Here is a 21,330-nt window from a genome sequence, read left to right as displayed (position 1 = left end):
CATAGGCCTGTTTTTAAATTAGTGTTTGATGGATGTTAATGTTGCAAAATGGGTTGATAATAGTGATGTAAAAACAAAATATATTAATTTCAAGTTAACGCTGTTTCATTTTGCCTGTTTGTGTGTGTGAGGAAAGAAGAATTTAAAGATGTGACACGTGTCTACATGAGACCTTATAACCTTATTAATAATATATAATAATATGTTAATATATTTTAGTTAAATACAAGCTAAAATCAACTATTCGCAATCATTGTGTTATTAACTATACCATGTAAAATACCACTAAATAAAATAATGTATTATTTTATCAGCGTTTATAAGCGACATTACAAACGCCATCGCAGTAAAATGCTATTGGGCAACGGCTCCTCTCCCTCGGCCTCTCAGCCAATCAGCTCTCACCGCTTATAACGTAACTCTGATTAGTCACGGGCTGTTGTGAATCGCAGGCCAGCGGCCCCACAATGCCAGGCGGGGGAGCCCCTTTCTCAGCAACACAGCACAGCATCACCGCCTCGCCTCGCTGAGAAAAAGGACAGGCAGGAGAGAAATGCAAAGGGATGTAAGATGGCAGAGCTACAAATGCTATTAGAGGAGGAAATCCCTGCCGGTAAAAGAGCGCTTGTGGAAAGCTACCAGAACCTGTCCCGGGTAGCGGAATACTGTGAAAACAATTATGTTCAGGTAAGAAACGCCTTAAAACCGCCTTTGCATATGGTGAATTTACTGGTTTATCACCGTCGTGTCTGCGGTGTTGTAGTGGGAGTGAGTGAAACCACAGGGGCAGGAAATGCTGGTCGGAACGAAAGCGACTATCAAATCGCTAGCTACACCGAGTGGTCTTTTCTCCCGGTACGCTGGTTTAAGCGGCCGCTCGGTGCCATGTCGGGCATGGCTGTGTTTCGTTATCCCTCTGGTTTCTTTTTTTAAAGGGTTTCCTCGGTGAGCTGAGAGCTGCTGGGGGCTTTTAGAGGGTGTGTCGTTGTTATGACTAAGTAGGTTGTCACTGACTGCATTCTGTGGTAGGTACCTGTGAAGGAGGCTAATCTCAAAACCGATTTTTTTTCTTCTTTTTTCCTCCCTACGTGACTAAAACCGCACGCTCACCGCACGTGAAGACGACATAACAGTATTATAAAACGAAAAAAAGGCTCGAACCTTCCCTTTAGTCGTTTAAAATACAAAAGCTAACAATTGTATGTACATTTTTGAAAATGTAATACTGTCACAGAGCGATTATTATAACACATTTATTCACTAGAAACTCACTAAAACTGTGGCATATTCACGATTTAGCCCTTCCCTTTAGCAATTAAGCACCGGATTTAAAGGCATTTCTCATCTGTGAGCTTTCTTGCCAGTTTATACATCACAAAGTAAACCAAGTGCTTAAAGACTTTACATGCGATTCGTCCAAGTCTATAAATGTGTAATGATCCTGATATAACGGTCTACTGCAAAACGTGGCTCCAGAGACTGTGTGTGTGGATCTTATAATGCCTGTGATTGCATGCATGGTGCAGGTTAATGAAAGGTGTGCCTGCTTGTTTTTTTGTGCTTATATTCACTAAATATTAAGTCAAAAAATCAGTAAAGCATTGGGGCATCTGGCTAAATGAGGTATTAACAATAAACCTCAGCTGTTAGTCTCCCACAGAGTGCATTGAGTAAATGTGAGGAATACTGGCAGCTGACATCAAAGCCCATCAGTGGCTTGGTGTGAACAGAAAACCGCTTTGAATCAGAAACTGCGCTCCAGCTTGGCAATTTCTTCGTCACCGTGCTGCCGAGAAAGCCCACAGTAAAAGCACATCAGATCACTTTACCCCGGTTGTCATCAAAAATGCAATGTAGGTTAGACTGCTTGAATGCACGTTTCCTACTGATGGGCTTACATGGTGTTGTGAGGCAACACTTTCAGAGCTAGATCATGCAGGAAGCTATTATTCTGCAGATCAGTTGGACGGTTTGAGAGGAAATGGCATTCACCTGGTGGCAAACTTAGCTGCTTTAAGAAGCAGGAGCTTAGAGGCTTTAGTTTACAGACCAGGTGTCATATGTTGTGAAACAGGAATTTGGAGCACTGAATAAATAATAATAGCAAACAGACTGTCACATCAGATTGATTCTTTTGATATTGATAAACTAAAGGAAAAACAGTTGTCATGGCGTCACTGCAAATTTGGTTAGGTCGTGGAATATAAAGGTACTTCACATATGAGCTCATCAAAAATACAAATCCCTGTTCATCCATCCATCTAAAAAACAAAACAAAAAAGGAATCCATTTTTATTTAGTTTTGGTTAATGAAACATATGTATTTGTAGTGGACAGTGAGGAACAAAGTGTTTTGTGGCACACCTGTTTTTAATGCAATGTCTGTTCTTAGCACTACTGAATGTTGCTCCTGTCAAAATCCCAACACCACATGAAGCCAACAATAAACCATGTAATCATATTTTGTGAGTCATCTGCAGAAAACACAGGGATGTCTTTTTTTGGAGCCAGCTGGTGTCACCCAGATAAGATTTACTATCTCCATGAATCATTTATGTGTAGGTGAATGAGACAAAGGCACTAAGGAATAACTCTGTGCATCAAGAGATTTGAAGTGTCATATAAGTTTCACATTTTTATCAGGCCTTAATTTCAGAAAAATATCATAAGCATATATCTATATATATTTAATTTGAAAAAAAGCGCAGCTCAGTTGACAGTCGTTCTTTTGTATTAAACAAATACTTGGGACCTTTTTAAATAAATGTTTGAAAAGGATTGTGTGCTAGTTTGATTCCCTTTCACTGCTGAGTTTGAAAGCCCTGGGCTGCTGCTTGGTTTATTTCCTACATCATGGCTGGAATATGAAAATGCACGCATGTGTGTGGCTTTTCCCGAATAATGATTTCTTTAGGGACGTTAAAAACATTAGCTCAGATCCTGCGTGCATGTAAACACACTTGACAAACACAACAGGGAATGAAGGGGATTGAGAGTATTATGTAGGGCAACGTAGCTTATCCTTATATTGTGCTGGGTAAAAATCAAACACGGAAAATGCTAATGTCTTCTGCCTTTTGCTCCCAAGTTGTCAAACCACATTATCAGCTTGGATACAGTAGCTCTGCATAATCCCATGTGGACAGTTTTTAAAACTGCGTTCATAAACTCACACAGTCACCTGAAATGATGACGCTATGTAAAAAAACAAACTGCATGCCATGATATGTAAATCTACTCAGGCAGGCTGCAGGAAAAAGACACAAGTTTTATTCTTAGATCAGAAGCTGTTTGAAAAACTGTCACACGCCAAACTGAAGACAAGAAAGCAGGACTCAGTTTTTTTTTTAGCAACTTTCTAAGGTCTTTGTGTATTAAAATAGCATCTCTCGCAGTGAAATTGTTCTGCTTTTTACAAACCCACTGGTGTGTAAATTGTTCTGAACATTTATGTTCTTAGTTTTGCTTCAGTGTATCGTTTGTGTATGTGTAACCACACATATTACTCATTTCCCCCTTCTGTAATATATTATCTGTATATGCTAGCCCTGCCAACCCCCCCCCCCCCCCCCCCCCCCAAACTACAACTCGCTCGATACCCCTCTGACTCATAGTGTTTTTTGTTCATAACTCCTGAGGATATTCTTGTCTCAGTATTGTATTTCACTGAATTTGCTTTATTTTACCGCATTGTTAAGATAGGGGTCTTCCACATTCCTTTTGTAAACTTAATACGAAATCCCAAAGAGAGTGGACAATGTGTATAAGGGAGATGTGTGTGTTTCCGTGCAGTATTAGTTTTAAACCTCTTTGTGCTCGCTTTAAGCTCATGCAAGAATCACTACGTATCCAAGCACTGTGCTAGCATTGCTTCACATGTTGTGTGTTAATAGCTCTGTGAGGTCTTTCAGTAGTCATCCAGTGAGTTATGTAAGTCAGCCTTTCCCAACCTAAGGTATGAAAACCAGTTTCTGTGCTAAACCCGCAGTGGGTCACAGAGCAGGTGGTTTGGTGGGTACAGCAGGTGGTCATGTTCAAAAGTGCTGTCATGGTGTAGGTGTTTAACCTCTTGCTACCAAACACTCAAAAGGTGGTGGTTTGGAAACAGCTTGCATGTGATAACTGATGTCTATAGTAGCTGTACAGCCTACAATACAGCAGTGAATTGGTCTGAATGCTTATAAACCCTTTATTTAAAAAACTATAAGGGAAGACTTCAACATTTGAAAAACATTTGCTTATCGTGATAAGTTTAGCCAGTCAGCAGTCCGGAAACAGGTGCAGACACCCTAATCTAAAACACAGCTTTTGGTGAAACTGTAGCATGGTGGCAGGACATTAGGTCATCACAGTGGCATCAGTGAATGTGTGACTCTGTAGGCACAGTTTGTAAATAGGGGTTGGACAGAATATCAATGTCAGCAAATCAAAATATTGATTATCATGATCTAATAATTAATGATAATTGATTAAAACATTCGTTGGCATTCTTGTAGTCTGCTAGGACAGGTGAAGCTTAATCATGGAGATCATGACCTGAGGCAATCTTAAGTGTCACATTCCTGTTTTCGTACACATTACAGAAGCAGAACGATATATTGTTAATAAGTCAGGTGTAGATTGTGTAGTAGTTGTAAGTTGTAGTCCTTCTGTGGTAGATCGCTGTTGGAGTGCTTCAATGTGTGGCTTCATTCTCCCGTTTTGTTTCCAAACTATAAATATGTCCGTTCAGTCACATTGCTATTTAAAGGCATCCAGAAGCAGATGGTTTGCACAGCCGGGTGGAGATTTGGGAAATGTCCTGGCATTCCTGTTTTCTGGGCTCGAATCCCACTGTGCACCTGTCCCATGTTGCCCGTCGGAGTTGTTCGGACATTGTCCCAATTTCAGGCTGTGTAGTAGTCCACAAAGCCTTTGCTTCACAGAATCACAAACTTTTCTCCTTCACTTCCCTTCAGATCTTAACATGGCTTTGCAGTTTAAAAACAGCAAAGAGAGGATGTCAAATACTATTCCCTGTAGAAAACTGCCCTCTCACTCTGCAGCTCACACAACTGATAGGAGAGGAACAATTACAGTACAGCATTTTGTCTTGCTTTTATGGACCTTACACCTTACTTTCTTCTGTCAAATTCTCCGTTTCTTTCACCCACACACATTTCCATGGACTTGTTTTTTTACATCAGTTTGTTCTTCTCCCTCTCCCTGCCAGGCTCAAGACAAGAAGAAGGCCCTGGAGGAGACCAAAGCCTACACCACTCAGTCTCTGGCCAGCGTGGCCTACCAGATCAATGCCTTAGCAAACAATGTGCTGCAGCTGCTGGATATTCAAGCCTCGCAACTACGACGCATGGAATCGTCCATCAACCACATCTCCCAGGTACGCACCACAACAGATTCAGTATTTGTGCATGGGATTTGAATTATCAGCCAAGAAGGTCAACTCTGATTTTAGCAGTCTAATCGCTGCTTTATCCATCAAATGAACAAAGATAGGTTTTTCCTCTCTAGATAAAAGTTATTCAAGTACAGTAAAATGCCACCGTCTGCTATTATTCAGTGTCATAATACCAAACTGCACAATGGCACATTCATGCATTATAAAGACTGACAGATATGGCGGGGGCATGGATCATGCTGGAGCTGCCAATCCTCCACAGTCCCTCATCAGTCCCGCTTGCTTCATCAGCAGTCCTCTCTCTCTCCGTCTCTGTTCCTCTGTGTGCGCTTCATGCGGCCACCCTGCCTGTCAGCCATTGAATGTCCCGTCCCCTCCCTGTGCGCTTCATTAAGCCTGTCAGAATGAAGTGAAATCCTGACGCCAGCACTCTAGCTTGCATTTTCAGCTCCCACTTTACTCTGCGAACTGCGGAGTGGTAGCAGTCAGGTGCAGTCTCACAGCGGACAACCAAACACTATTCTCAATCCTTTAAAGGTGCTCAGTAGAGCTTTACTTCCCCTACTTGATGTTTCTGCTTCACACCCAATGGCACCCTTGACGTGCAGCACCACAGAAGAGAAACTGTTGAGTCAGTACGTTCACCTGATCGTAACTGAGAAGCGACTTCTATCAGCTTTAGTCTGGCCACAATGTTTCACTGCAGCCATTTTTGTCTTTTCATAGCTAGAAAAACACTCATTTCACCACTAGATTGATTCTATTCTATTCATATTTTTCTTTCTATATTGTTGAAGCTGTAAAAGCAAAGTGAGGCCATGCTTTTTATTCTGTTACATGGCATTCTGTGAACATATCGACCCTTTTTCACAACACCATCAAAGCAAGCTTGTGCTATACATTTCAGAGAATTAGGTTTTTAATTTAAATTCTGTAATTTGATTTACAGGCAATCAAGACAGCTTCAAAAATATTCTTAGACAGGAAACCACAACAGCATCTTATGAACAAGCTAACCAGTTATGTTTTTTTTAGTTCATGCAAGCTGCCTCGTGTGCGTGAAAATGTAATAGCAGTCCATAATACTGCATGCCTTCTCCATGGCTGCATTTATTCGACACCATGCATGAATTGAGTCCCTGGATCCAGAAGAACATCTGGATCTAGGTCAGTTTGGAATACTTTCACCAAAACAGTGTTTCCCAATTTTTATTCCTTCAGTTTGATATATGTTCATGAAGATATGGCACGATGTTTTTTTGCAACGATAAAGAATCCTTCCAAAAAGTTCTTGATTCAGATCAGTGTATGAATCGGCTCCAAAGGTTAATTTCCTCCAGGGTGGGGCATGCCACACCTCTGATAATCTTTTCATGCAAAATGGAAATGCATAATTTAACCACAAGTAAAGAAGCAAACAAAACCAGTCCCATAAACTCAATGATGGGGTGAAAAAATGCATGCCCCTGAAAACACAGATGGCTTTAAATCTGCTTGAATCGTTTAAAAGTTCAGGAAAAGATCATTAACTTTACATGTACCCCATAATGGCTTTTCTCTCTACACAAAATGAATATTTAACTTTGCTTTGCTGTGCCAGTTTATCAATTTATCTTTCTAGAAAGAAAGGTAGGCAAACGCTGCTGCCAAACCCATGTCTGATTTAAAAGGCCTCAGCAGAAAAGTCTTTGGCAGAAATATAGAGTACAGGCTAATCCCTAAAATGCAAAGCAGCAGCATGTCTAATCAAAGGAGAAATCTGAATTAGAACCTAAATTAAATGGTTATGGCTAAAAATGGACATGCTTCCTTTTGATTTTGTTGGAGATCTGAAACTCTACACTTTGGTTTCTTTTCCATTTTCACTCTGTCTTTTCTTTCTGATTTATCTCTCAGTTCATTCCCCGAAATTGTCACCCATCAGCTCAATGACCCACTTGTGCCTTTTTCAGCTCCATTTCAGTTGGTCCAATCCTCTTAAGCGCAGGATCAACTTCGCATTACTCTGTATTGCAGTGTAAATTCAAAAGATTGTGGTGACACATTTATGGACACCTCTTTACCGTAAAATATAGCATCGACGGTATTAGTTGTTTGGATTTAGTTAATATCAAACTATACGTGAAATCATTGACGTATAAATTCATCGTTTACATGTCTTAAAACCATACTTGGTACAGACATTTCAGCTCGCTCAGTTGCTTTGCAGAGAATGATCATCTGCTTAAGAACAGATTTAATAGAATGACACCACTGTATAGCTCTGGCAGTGAGAGTTACCATCTGTACCATCTGTTGTCAAAAAACACACACTCCACAGGGTTGAGCAGACAGGCAGATGTTTATTAAAGAGATTACAAAAGAAAATGAGATCGCAAAAGATCATGAAGGGCAGACATCGCTGTCGTCACTCATTAGGTAACAGTTACGTCTCGATGCATTTAGCAATGTACACACAGAGGAAATGCATAAAGAGGAAAGTAGCTCTAAAGTGAAGTTTCCTTTTCTATTTCACCATTTTCTTCTCTTCTCGATCTCTTTTTAATTACTGTAAACCCCCCAGAATCAGCTTCTAGTGTCTAGTGCCTCTGTCTTGTCTGCCTCTCTCTCATTTCTGTGCCTCTCTGTCCTTCTGTTTTTTTCACTCTCTCTAATCTACACTGCACCTCAGCTCGCCTGTTACTGGCAGGAAATGGGCAGGTCTTTTTTGTAACTTCCCAGCTGAAGCTGGGCGTGTCACTTCAGTTTCCTCTCCTAAAGAAAGAGCCTACAATATCACACACACACACACAGATAAATAGATGATAGAGCTCAGAGACTTCATGTCAGGCACAGTGAGAGAGTAGCACAACTTGACAGTTCTTCTCAGATTTTGAGTCTCTTGGTTGGAAAAATGTTTAAAGATAATTAAATGAAGCTCTAAAACACATGTTATTCTTATAGTATATTTCTTTGTGTCCATTTGCAATGTATACATATATATATATATGTATATATAATATATAAATTCCCCTCTCACCCCGGTCTATCCTTCAAGCTCGGGTCCTCTACCAGAGGCCTAGGAGCTTGAGTGTCCTGCGCAGTATCTTAGCTGTTCCTAGGACTGCGCTCTTTTGGACAGAGATCTGTTGTTGTTCCCGGGATCTGCTGGAGCCACTTGCCTAGCTTGGGAGTCACTGCACCTAGTGCTCCGATTACTACCGGGACCACTGTTACCTTCACCCTCCACATCTTCTCAAGCTCTTCTCTGAGCCCTTGGTACTTCTCAAGCTTCTCAAGCTTCTTGTGTTCCTATATATATATATATATATATATATATATATATATGTAGGAACATTCAGGAACATTGTTGTTACTGAATTGCTGTAAACAGATGCTGACATTTTTTTTGTACAACTACATGTCCACTTTGCAGCTTTTGAATGCTGGTTGAAACTGTATTAAGCAATAGAAGCTGGTGATGGTGTAACAGTTTTAAATATAGATTACTCTGTGCACAGTAACCAAAAAATTGGTTGTGAACAGCGCACACAACAGAGCTAGAAGCTGTCAAATAACAGTAGTTCTCGCGTATTTCATTTACACATATTCTCTTTGAAAATCAGCTTCAAATTAAGTGTAATTATCTTCAATTAAATTGTTGTCAACACAGTTTTCACTGCAGTGCAGTATGATGGCTCAGAAGTTAAAACTAGCCTTCGCTTTGGGCGAAGGTTGGTGGTTTGATCGCCAGCTCATCCACTTGTTGATGTGTACTTGGGCACATCAACATAATTTCATCATAGTATAAATAAATGTGAAAGAATAAAAGCACATGGTTTTAGTGTTCAGTTACAGAATTGTATTAGTAGCACTCCATGCTGTATCACCTCCCTACATTAAAAGCAAATTTACAGGCCCACATTAGAAAACAGTAAGTGACCATACTATATTTTCCTCGAACAGACAGTGGACATCCATAAGGAGAAGGTGGCCCGCCGAGAAATCGGCATCCTGACCACAAACAAAAACACCTCTCGTACCCACAAGATCATCGCTCCGGGCAACATGGAGCGGCCGGTGCGCTACATTCGAAAGCCTATCGACTACACGCTGCTGGATGATGTAGGACACGGCGTCAAGGTAAGGAAAATTTTCTTCATTGTGTCAAAATAAAAGCCTTCTAACAAGGAGTAAGAGTAAAGTCGTCTCTGCACTATTCCACCATAATTACTACCAAACTGTTGCATCTATCCATTACTTTGATAAATTGCCGTGTTTTCCCCCAGTAATCAATTTTGCCAGAGAGGAATACACATACTTAGTCAAGTTTACACCTGGTACTTGCATGTGAGCATCCTCACTGTCTGCATTCATAATTCATTCACACACTCCCACCCAGGCTGCGAGCTGATCAATACGCTGGCCTTTTAGTTGATTAAGCACGGAAACACTTCAGCCCATCCAAGAATAGCTGCACAGGCAAGAGTTTTTCATGCCCGGTAACAATTACCCAAGCTGCTAGTTATTAATCGTCTGTGTGTGTGTTTTTGAGGGAACTATCATGGCCAAGTGTTACTCACACCATCACACTCTCTTCAAATTGTAAAAAAAAGTAAAAATCTTTCAGTCTTTCTTCCGCCTCATTCTTCAGTTTTTTTATTCTCTCTCCCCATGATCCATCCTCTCCTCGCCCCTCTCTTCCTCTATTTCACAAGACTGTGTGTCTGTGCTTGTGTCAGCGTGCACACACAGTTATACGCACTGATTGCTTGTGTCATAAATTTCCATAGTGCGTGTGTGTCAGTTGGCCTCTGTATCCCTTTCCCCTGGTCTGTCTCTGTTGAGATAGTGGCTGTCCGCTGATTTTCAAACATCCGCTGATTCAAATTCAAAAGCTAGTGTTTCCTCCTTTGAGAGCTGGCTCACACTGAGACGGATTTGGCATGGCCCACTATGCAAATTGAGCATCATTCAGGAATGATAGAAATGACAGATCTCTGCAGAAATCAACACATTGTAGATGCAAGAAAATCTGCAATCTTTTCTTTTTTTGTCCATCTGGAAATCTGCAAAAGGAAACAGCAGTTCGTGCTTCTAAGACGCGAGTCTACATTTGGATGAGCATTATGAATGTAATGAAGTTGACTTATTTTAACAAGGTTTAGATAATCAGTTTGGGCTTGTGAAATGCATTTTTGGATTCAAAGCTCTCTGGCTGCTGGCTCCTTTTTAATTCTCTTCCTGGCTACTTGTGTATGTATGTAAAGGCGCTTATGAATGTGCATTTGTGCAAACGAGAATGTATACAGTTTCTTTCTCATGCACACATATATAAATCTGTGAACTGTTCAAAAAGCTCGACCCAAGAGACAGCATCCCAGACAGAAAATATTTTTCAATATGTGTGGCCCGACTAAATATCTGCACACCTGAATGTGCCATAGGTGTGTCAGAGAAAGACTTGCACAGTATCCCCTGCACATCATTTTGCTGTACATGTGTTAAATAACAATCGGGTGTTTGTGAAATATAACAGTAAGCAAGTCAGTGTGCGAGAGTTAGATTTAATTTTTTTGTGGGATTTTATTTGGTGACTGCTGAAGTTAATTAACTTTTTCTTAACGTGTTAAGCAGGGAAACATTATCCAGGTTAGTTTTCTTCTCATATTTGACTTATGCTTAGTCACTGTGTCACTATTATTGTACTATAAGGATGAATGTCATTGGATATCAAGAAAGGATGTCAAGATTTTAATGGTACCACTGCTCCTAGCAGTATGCTGTTGCTCATGGCACCATGTCGCTATATTTAGATTTAGACTTCAAATTAAAGTAGTTATTCAGTGACAGTAGCTCATTAGAAAAGAAGGAAAATGGGCTTGATTTTGTTTGTATCTCCAACTCCAATCACTGATAAAAGACACTGCTCAGTAATTTTTTTTTCTATGAAGTCAGAAAAATCATTATTGCAGATTTCTTTGAGATATTGTGATATAATTTCGACCCCTATTCACTACTGCTACAGCCGCCACATAGAAATACGCTATATTCAGAGGTATAGTAATGCAGGTGTGCGGGTATGTTTGTAATTTTGCTTTCCTGCATTTATGAGTCTGGGCTGTGTTCCTGCCGTGCTGGGAAATATTAGCAGCTTATTAGCGCTCTATCCTCACAGCCCATTTCCTCTTGGCTGAGGTGGATTCCCTCAAGCTTTTGAGGAGCACTCATCCACCCCCATCCCTTTTCTCCCCCACGTCCAGGGGAATTTATCCACGGATAGATGGGAAATCAGTCTCGAACTTGGAAAGACCCATTCATGCATGTGTGGACGACTGTGTTCAACCCCTCACCGTAATGGCTTTTTTTTTTTTTTTGGCATTTCTGGCAGTTACCATGGTGATAGTTTTAGCCACATTACAGCCACTCAGAGACTCTGTTGTTATTTATGACCTCACACCACTTTACTACCCAATTTTTTATTTTCCTGGTACGACACTTAAAACATGTAGCTCAGCCGCTCCTCGTTATTCATAGTGACTAGACACTAAAGTGACTCTTATCCTGATTACAGTCTGTAACACAGATCCAGATCTAGACATAGAGGGAACAAAACAAAACATAAACAGTGTTTCCATGTCCTTTTTTTTTCAAATGTTTGTGTACAAAGTGGAACAAAAGGAAGCGAGCTCTTCCTCTACTTTGGTTAAAACCTAAACTGGGTTATTTGGTGTGACTTCTACTGCAGGCAGGTGTTCAAGTGAACATAGGAGTAACTGACATTAAAGGCTAGCATTAATAATATATAATAATCAGATAAACATTAAATGTATTAATGTTTAAAAATCTTATAAATTTTCCCAAGTTGCCTTTTTCCTCAGTTTTATATTATTGTAAATTGAACCTCCTTTATGCTGCTAGAATTTGGCTTATAATGAAGTATAGTTTGAACAGTATTAAAATTGTAATTATAGATTCAGTGTGATGAGCAGTCTGTGACCTGGAAAATTAGTAGCACACACACAGTAGTGGTTCACAGTCTTTCCCACATAAAAGTCAGCTACTACTACTACTGTTGGGCTTAATGTGAAGCAGCGTAACCTGCAGTAATCACCTGAGCTATATGATTGGAATTCACTTTAAATAAAGATTGAGAAACGTAAGCAAAATCAGCACTTCATGATATGTTGTTTCAATACGTTTCTGTTTAAATAACACTGTGACGCTGGGTGTTAGGTGTGATTATTTGTGGATTGTGAAATGGTCTAAATACACTCAACTGTATTCATGTGAGAAAAAGGAGGCAAAGCCTTACTTCACACTTGCTCTGAACACAACAATACACTCCCTTCCTTTTTTCTTCTTGATTCTCTGTCAGCATCATGTAGTGTGGGTACAAAGTTACCGTTACCAGTCTTTAACCAATGAGCGTATCTTGTTTTTTGTCTTCTCTTTCTGCCTGCTTGCACTCAGTGGCTTAAGGCCAAGGTAAGAGATGCTTGTGTTTCTCCTCTTATTGTCCATAAATTGATGTTCAGAGCCACAGTATCAAGGTGCACATGAAGCCATGAAACATGTCTTTCTACCTTTGAGACGCATAGAAGGATGTACACCTTTAATCAACACATTTTTTTACAGTAAGAAACTAATCGGATTTGGTGCAAAGGCAGTCCAATAAAGCAGGATCAGTGTATATAATAAGATATTTAATGTGTATGTTGTATAATTAGATTTTACCCTGTTCCATTTTACAGTATCTCTTCATCCATCTATTACCATTAATCATACACTCTTTATGTAAGATAATAGACACCTTCATACTTGTGCTTTGTGTTTTCTCCATTCATACAGTACAGGTGAACCTCATCCGAGTTTGCTTGTTCATCATCGTTGAAATGACTCCTGAGAGTCAGTTCATTGGTAGGAAAATCGCTACGTTACAGAAAACCAGGCTTTTAACTTGCTTTTTTTGTCTAGCAACATGGGAACAATGCGGCGGGACGAGGGGGGACCCTTTCAAGGACCAACCCACCTTCACAGAAGCCTCCAAGCCCTCCCATGGCTGGTCGTGGTACCCTTGGGTAAGAACTTACAGTTTAACTTGCGTGGTGTAAGAGGTTGTGGTCCCATCTGGTCTCTGTTAAACTGGGGGCTTCCTGCCAAACCAGTGAAACACACAGTAGGTTGTGAATTCAGAGATATATTTTAGCAAACAGTTCAAATGTTTTTAGTTTCCCTATTCTTTATTTTATTCTATTACTTTCATGAAACTGAAAATGAACTTTACTTTCCTCTTTCCTGTGTTCACCTGACTCCAGACGTAACACTCCCTACAAAACACTGGAGCCTGTGAAGCCCCCAGTGGTGCCAAATGACTACATGACGAGCCCGGCCCGACTCGGGAGCCAGCACAGCCCCGCGCGCACAGCGTCTCTCAATCAGAGACCCAGGACACACAGGTAGCACAGATCCATTTAAACTTTGTTTTCAATTGCTGTTTGCTACGTTACAGCTCAACTACAGGCAAATGGGGCACAAATGTTAAGTATATGCATTTAAACCACTTGAGAGGAGTGAAATAAGTCGATGTAAACAAATATGTAAAGAAATGACCAGAGCATTTAAAATGTGTTAGATAAAGTGGGACATGCTGCAGTTTGTTTTCTGTAGTAATGGGGAGCTTGTAACTTTCTTGAGTGAGACTGACGAGGCCCTCTAACCTGGTGCAGATATGAAGACAATGTGAAAGGGCTGATTAGTGTTTTCTGATTTAAAAATGCTGCTTTTTACATCAGATAACCTTCCTGACACTAGGGAAACACCAGTGTTTTTTCAAATTGAAATGTCTGGTTACAAAAAAATGTAAAAAATGATTAGTAAAATTGGAATCAGCAGATAAGACTTTTAAAAATGAGATATTTACATTTCTTTATTAATTCCTTCAGTCTGTGCTTTTGACCTTTGGATCTCTTCCTTTTTTTCTACATAAACTTTGGTTCTCTTCTACGTGCGCCGCAGCTTCTTCGCAGAAATCGAGATTGGTTGCCATGGTGATGGGCACATTGTTGCAGACAGAGTGACATATGAGAGACTAATGATAGGATGTCAAACTTTGTTATGTAATTAAGTTTGTCTCACACATTTCTACTGATTGCCACGAACTCTCCCCTGGCTCTCCGTGCAGTGGCAGCAGTGGTGGCAGTGGTGGGAGGGAGAACAGTGGAGGCAGTGGAGTCGGTGTCCCTCTAGCAGTTCCCACACCCTCTCCTCCCAGTATGGGGCAAGGTGAGTTCCCAGCGCTGCTGTGTCTCCTCGTCTCCTGCATGTGACTCTAAACTGAGCAAAGTTTTGCTTTAAATCTGGAATAGAAGTTGGGATAGATTTTTTTTCTTTTTTTAGAAAATTGGCAGGATGTAGATTTACTCTTGTGTATTCTGTCACATTATAATAATGGAAAAAGTGCCGCAGCCTTACTGAAAATGTATATTTCATAACCATGTTTTTGACCTTTTGCTCAAACCAGTATTAAATATATAGTAAAGAAACTGCTATGCAGGAAAATTCTGACCAAGGCAAGAAGGAAAACTGGGACACTGGGCACAGAGAGAGCAAGTGTAGTGGTGTGTTCAATAAAGTAAATTGAATATAAATGCTGCTCACACCGGCTCTCCTCTCTTGTAGTGGCCCCATCGTCAGCCTCTGTGCCCCAGGGCCCCGGCTTGGGTCCCATCCCCATGTCCCAGTTTGGCACCATCTCCCGTCAGATCTCCCGTCACAACTCTTCCACCACCTCCTCAGCCTCCATGGTGTCGGCCACTGGCACGTATCGCCGCGCACCCTCCGTCTCCTCCCAGCAGCCCCATCTTAACGGAGGCCCAACATACCCTCAGAACCCAGGTAATATAGTTTTAACCCAGGTATTTGTCAAAGGACTCCTGAAGCACTTGGTGTTTAGAGATAATCTGCACAAATAGGTTTGGGAGCAAGAAGTTCACATCCTGTCCTAATATAATGAAATACGCATTTAGAATTTGGCCACTCATACTTCTGTGTTTGGTCCTCTTGGTCTAACAGCTAATCGGGCTAGCCTTTTCAGGGGCTAATGAAAAGGAATGATGAACTGTAATAACAGAAGTCAGGGTTGTTGAATCCTCCCCACCTCTGCCCTGCTACGCGGAGTGTTACATTAGCTTTTCTAATTGAGTTATGACATTATTATTTTAGTCAGCTGGAGGAAGGTTCTTGTTCAGGGAGACCGGTGAGCAGGCAGAAGGCATTTCAGGGTAGAAAATGCTCGCAGCTGCAAGACGAGGGAAAACCCAGGACATAATGCATATTTTCTGTCAAATGAGGAGAATTTATTTTGGCAGGCTTCACTCTGAGCCATTCTCCTCTAATGGCTCCTCTCAAAGGACAAACTGTCTTTCTTGGCACAAAATACAGAAGGAGGAGGCTGTCTGTCTTGTCGAGAAGCGAGAGAGAGACAATGACACTGAGCCTGGTTAGCCACAGGCTTTAACTGAGACATTGCATAATCTTGATGATGTCTGCTGTGTAGTTATGAAGCTAAAAGGTACGTTTGGACACGTGGTGGATGTTACAGAGGTTTAACAGCACAAAAAGCTGTTTCATTACACGATGGAGCTCATTGATCTCACAGGGTGTAGCTGTGGATAGATGTGAAAGCGCGATGGAATATTAGGACATTACTTCAGCGAGACGCCCTCCCGATACATGTGATTTATGAGTCAGACCTGGCATGCCTGTGTGTGACATCATGTCTTTGAGTGAGGACAGCTGTGTTTTTCTGTTTGTCTGTAGGGTTAACTCTTATGATGAGACAGTGCAGCAAAAAGATGGATTTTTAAGGGGAATGTATGCGGGTTATATTGGTACAGGTTTTTTAAGTGAAGGGTGTAGGTGAGCCAAAATGCTGAACTGCATCCAAAAATACTGCTCTAGTGAGCATTCCTGCAAATTCTTTGAGAAGCCGTATCTGTCTTCCTGAAGCGTTATCTTGCAGCTGTAGCTGTCATGTTTCTGGGTCTGCGTCGTGCTTTGCAGTTCTTTCACCACGTTGAAAGCCGATTGCTAGCTGCAGCTTTTGCGTTTGATTTTTAAAACAGATGCTGATGAGGTAGATTCTCAGGCTGAGATTAGATGAAGGCCTGTTCGGCCCAGCTTGAAAAACGCAGCACAAAAGAACACTGATTGGAACTTTTCAAACGAGTTGCTCAGCAATGCTTTCTGTGCTATTTTTGCTTGCTCACAAGCTTTTTGTTGTCTCCCCTCCCCTCTTTCTTTTGCAACATGCTCGATTTGGATTTTCTCTTCTCTGTGATGCCCTTTTGCTCTTTTTTCTGTGTCTTCTGTCTTTCTCCCTGTCCAAACACCTCCGTTGCTCTCTGTCTCTCGGCTGCTCCTTCTGCCTGATTGTTGTGGCTCCAGTGTCTGTGGCTCCTCCGCCTCCTCCTCCTGTGGTCCAGCTGACCCCACAGATCCCCCTGACCGGCTTCGTGGCCAGAATGCAGGAGAGCAGTAAGTAGTAGAAAGCAGACAGAAACATACACTTATGTGGTATACCTGCATGTACCGTTAAAGTTAGAAATGTAGACTGTACAAATACAGCCATGTGCAAAGTCACAGGTATGAACCTCATGTCCTTTTCCAAAAACCTGGCATAAACAAAACAGCATGCACAAAATTTACGCAACGTCACCAGTGCACTAGACAGGGCTCTGAGCACATTTCAGGACCCACGCACTGCTACACTCACACTACCTTATCGCGCTGGATGCATGGCTGAGGGTGGAGCACCCTCAGATGTCTGTCTGTTGCCATGGTGATAGATCACTGAAAGCTCTCAGTCCACTGAGGAGAGAAAATGTGACCCGCTGCTGCGTCCTGATTCACCAGCCGCTTGTCTGCAAAGACGCAGAGATCAAACTATCTGTGTCTCCCTAGTTCAATGAACCGAAGAACAGTTCTGCATGAGTCATGGAACGACATGAACAATGGAGTTAGTGTGTGTAGTTTGCACTTTGTAAACTGGCCTTAAACTAATAATTATTGCTAAATCAGCTGGTGGCTTTTCTCTTGTTTTTCTGGTGCACAGGAAGTGGCACGTTTTATATTTCCACCACCAGCAACAGGGATTAATGTGCATGTGGAAGAAGAGCTGATTGGTTAGTCTGAACACTAATCACTTTGACTAAACAAAGAAAAAGTCTGCTGCTGCTAAAAAGAGGTCACCTCACAGAAAGTACTGATGTTTAACGAGTGAGTTCTCGTGTGAAAATGCCACAAAGAGAAGCACTTTAATACTAGGGAAAAAAGCAAACAAACGGGGACCAGTACAAGTGCCTTTTAATGTTTTTTTAATAGGAATGGTCTTGCTCTGTCTTTGCCTGAAGTATATTGCGTTACTAAAAGCCTAATGTATGTGGTGTTTATACAAGGGGAAATAAAACCAGTCAGCTATTGTTTTATAGCGAAGCGTTTTCAGCTGTTAACAGCTCCAAAGTGAGTTGTTGGACCTGTTGTAAAAAAGGTTATGCAGGCAGATTGGAGAGTTGCATTAATTTCAGTCCCCTGTGCCAGTTCTTTAATTCAAGAGCAAGCTTATGAGTTAGATAAGATGTGCAGTTTCTCTTTAATGACTGGGCTCGAGACTACAAAGCTGCAGGGAGACCTGCTCCAAGAGGACTCTCGTAGCACGAGAACTTATTTGGTGAAAAGACTGAAAAAAGTCGGGGCTTTTAAAATCACACCAGTCCACCCATTTTATCACGTCGTATTCTTGTGAAGTATGCGCTTGAGAAGTGCTGCTGTTCACTTCTCACTGGACGAATTTAAAAATGCAAATCATACAGTGTTACAGTACGTGTGCGATTGCATAACATAGCTACTAAATTGTGTGTGATTAAGCGCCACCGTTACTTAAACAACTACAGGATAAACTGAAGAACATGGCTGGTAGTTGTAGTACTAGAAGCATTAATAAATAGAAAGACTACAACAGCTACTGAGGACAACTGTTCATGTCTTTGGTAATGTGTCCAGGAAAGTTTAGCATCCTCTGAGAGATTTCACGTTTACAGAAGTGATACAGAGTGACTGTTTTATAATGTTAACTGAATATTTCGGGAACTTTAAACAGCCACTTGTAGTGCAGTAGATGTATTGATGTTTCACTGATAGGAAGTTTATAATAATAGTAAATGATTAGTAAGTAAATGAGTGCCACGGGGACTTGGATCAGTGCTAGTATTAACTGATGCTGCAGGATCAGTGTCCAATTAAAAACTAAAGGGACCCACAGCTGCCCTCTAGTGAGCAGTTAAATCACTGAACATTTAATGTGTGTACACAGTTAGAAGACTTGGAATGATTTAGATCATAGTTGCTTGATAATTATATATGTTAAAATAAATATAAGAAACGGTGCATGGTGCATACTAGTCTCTCTGACCTGACCAGGCCATAACAGTAACATGTTGAAAAAATATATAGGATTTTGAAAGGTGAACACTATCACAGTGCAAGAGAACATTTTGAAATATCCCCAGACTGAGAGATCTGAACACACTCCTTCCTCATTATTTCTTTAATGCCTCATCACCTCTGCTTCCTGCCGTGCTTTAGTAACAGACAGCCCAGCCCCACCTCCTCCACCTCCCCCAGAGGACATTGGTGTCTTTGAAGAGCCAGCTCCCCCTCCTCCGCCTCCACCTGTAGACTATGAGGAAGAGGAGGCCGCGGTGGTTCACTACAACGATCCCTATGCTGATGGAGACCCCCAATGGGCTCCCAAGAATTACTTAGAGAAAGGTTAGTACCCCGAGTTAGTCATTGTATTTAGGCTTTCACCAGTGCAATGAGCCATTTTACCGTTTTTTTCATTTTCCACAGTTGTGGCCATCTATGACTACTCCAAGGACAAGGAGGACGAGCTGTCCTTCATGGAAGGGGCCATCATCTACATAATCAAGAAGAATGACGATGGCTGGTTCGAAGGCGTCTGCAACGGCGTCACTGGACTCTTCCCTGGAAACTATGTTGAGTCGATCATGCACTATGCTGACTAAAGAATACAAACAAAAAAACCCCACACGTGATGGCGCTGCAGAGGTAATCCGTGAAGATGTACAGACGTATGCGGCGCAGCGATAGCAGTTCATACAGTTTTGAATGAAGTGCCATGGTGAATTAATAAGTAGTTTTCTTCTTTTGTGGGGAGAGGAAAGGGTTTGATCTGCCCTATTAAAAAAATAAATACATAAATAAGATGCCGCACAAAGTAGGAGGGTGTTGAAGCTTTGCAAGGCCTGTGTCTGGAAGTAAAGGCCTTTTTTTTCCACCACTGTCACATGGTAGGGCTCATCAAACAGCAACATTTTGCCTCACGACAAAATGACGTACATCAATAACAACTTCAGTGGATACAGAGTAAATCTAGATGTAGTGTTGCTTTTTCTGAGTATGCAGTAGATCCAGAAAGTGACGCACTGCTACAGTTTTACCGAGACAGTGTAACCGCTTTATGGTAAAGTGCTGCACACTTTTTCCTTCTCGTTTATTTGTACTGTAGACCATCAGACCAGCTCTTTAATCCCTTTTGAAAAACAACGATCTTACATTATCAGAGACCTGAAAAGGACAAACGAACGTCATCAAGTGCATTAGGACACAGCTGAATGTGCCGTTGACGTCCAAATCACACAAGGTGTTTAAAAAATATATTAAGGAGGATAATGGCCAGATGGAGCTGTGTATTCAGTATGCTCTCTGCTGTTAAAAAAAAAAGGGGTGGGGGTTGAAGTGAGTGTATAGACTGATCACAAAAAAAGAAAAGAGTTTCTTCTTTCTGATGGAGTCTCTTTCTGTTCTCTAACTTGTATATAAACTGTAATGTGAGAAGCTGCCAGTACAGTACATTTGTCAGTGTGTTTCACCAGTGTTTCCATCAGCGTCAGTGGGTGGGGGGAAGGGTGTGGTGCCAAGACTGGATGTTTTGAGAATTTTTTACTTTAGTTTTTACTTTATTTTTACTTGAAAATTAATTTTATTCATCACCCACAGTGCCATTTTAACTTGATTCAGGCAAAGTGGTTGTGTACAGGCATTTATTTTTCTACGTTAGGTCACAACTATATCGTCTTGATCGCCATCACTGTATTTGTCGATGCTGTCCAGCTACTGTAGCAGAGCGCTCACGTGCTTGTTGCTTCGTGACGCGAAGCAGAGGAAGGACTAAGTCGTGTGGCTTTTTTGTTTTTTTCATGTTGTTTCCATTGTGCACTGATTAGTTAGCGGTAACTGTGATGACTTTTATTTCCATCATGGCTTTTATCACAAACACAAGCATTGCCATCTCCAAAGTATCAACTAACCTTTAGGCTTTGTTTGTTCTTTCAGTGGTTGCTGGTGTGGTGCTTTACATTGGTGCTTAATAACCATAATCACCAACCCAAACAACCTCAAGTCCAAGACTCCTCCCACACAGAAATGTAACAAAGGACTTTTAGTCTCGTTATCGATCGTTTTGATTGTAATCCTCGGCCACTTTTGTGTTTGTAGTGAATGTAGGTGACTCGGCGATGGTGATGTGCTTCAGCTGAAGTCGCTTTATGTCTTTTTGTCCGTTCTGTGCTACACACGAATGACACCTGCTACCTGCAGTGAAGGAAGGAATCTCAATCTTTAGGTCTTAAAAGTTCCGATTTGTCCTACAAAATAAGATGCCTGTTCTGGCGGAGTGATTGTTGGTGCAAACTCGCTCTCAAATATCATTCAATATAATGCCTGTCTCAGAATATATGTTTGTAACAAGTAATATGAACATAATCACGTGTACTTTAGAATAATAGGGGCATTGAACTTTTATTTTGAAAGGGAACATTTTCAAGGTTTTTAGGCAGAATATGACTCATTCATATCGACAGTATTCATAA

General features: G+C 41.2%; 1 protein-coding gene across 2 annotated transcripts; it reads left to right on the top strand.

The window, feature by feature from the left end:
* Nucleotides 1–466: 466 nt before the first annotated feature.
* On the top strand, nt 467–21,284 carry LOC134617105 (abl interactor 1-like). 2 transcript variants are annotated; one of them, XM_063462289.2, is made up of 11 exons: nt 467–687; nt 5,213–5,380; nt 9,344–9,520; nt 12,851–12,865; nt 13,355–13,458; nt 13,696–13,836; nt 14,562–14,662; nt 15,059–15,274; nt 16,826–16,915; nt 19,022–19,207; nt 19,289–21,284. In XM_063462289.2, the coding sequence occupies exons 1-11, from the start codon at nt 571–573 to the stop codon at nt 19,462–19,464; spliced, it is 1,491 nt and encodes a 496-aa protein (XP_063318359.1). In that variant the 5' UTR covers nt 467–570; the 3' UTR covers nt 19,465–21,284. The 2 variants fall into 2 exon arrangements, with proteins under 2 accessions (XP_063318359.1, XP_063318360.1); XM_063462290.2 differs by lacking the exon at nt 12,851–12,865.
* The last annotated feature ends 46 nt before the right edge of the window (nt 21,285–21,330 follow it).

Source organism: Pelmatolapia mariae, linkage group LG18, assembly GCF_036321145.2.
Source record: "Pelmatolapia mariae isolate MD_Pm_ZW linkage group LG18, Pm_UMD_F_2, whole genome shotgun sequence".
Lineage (NCBI taxonomy): Eukaryota > Metazoa > Chordata > Actinopteri > Cichliformes > Cichlidae > Pelmatolapia > Pelmatolapia mariae.
Note: the sequence above shows the minus strand (reverse complement) of the source record. Positions and strands in the feature narration are given on the sequence as shown.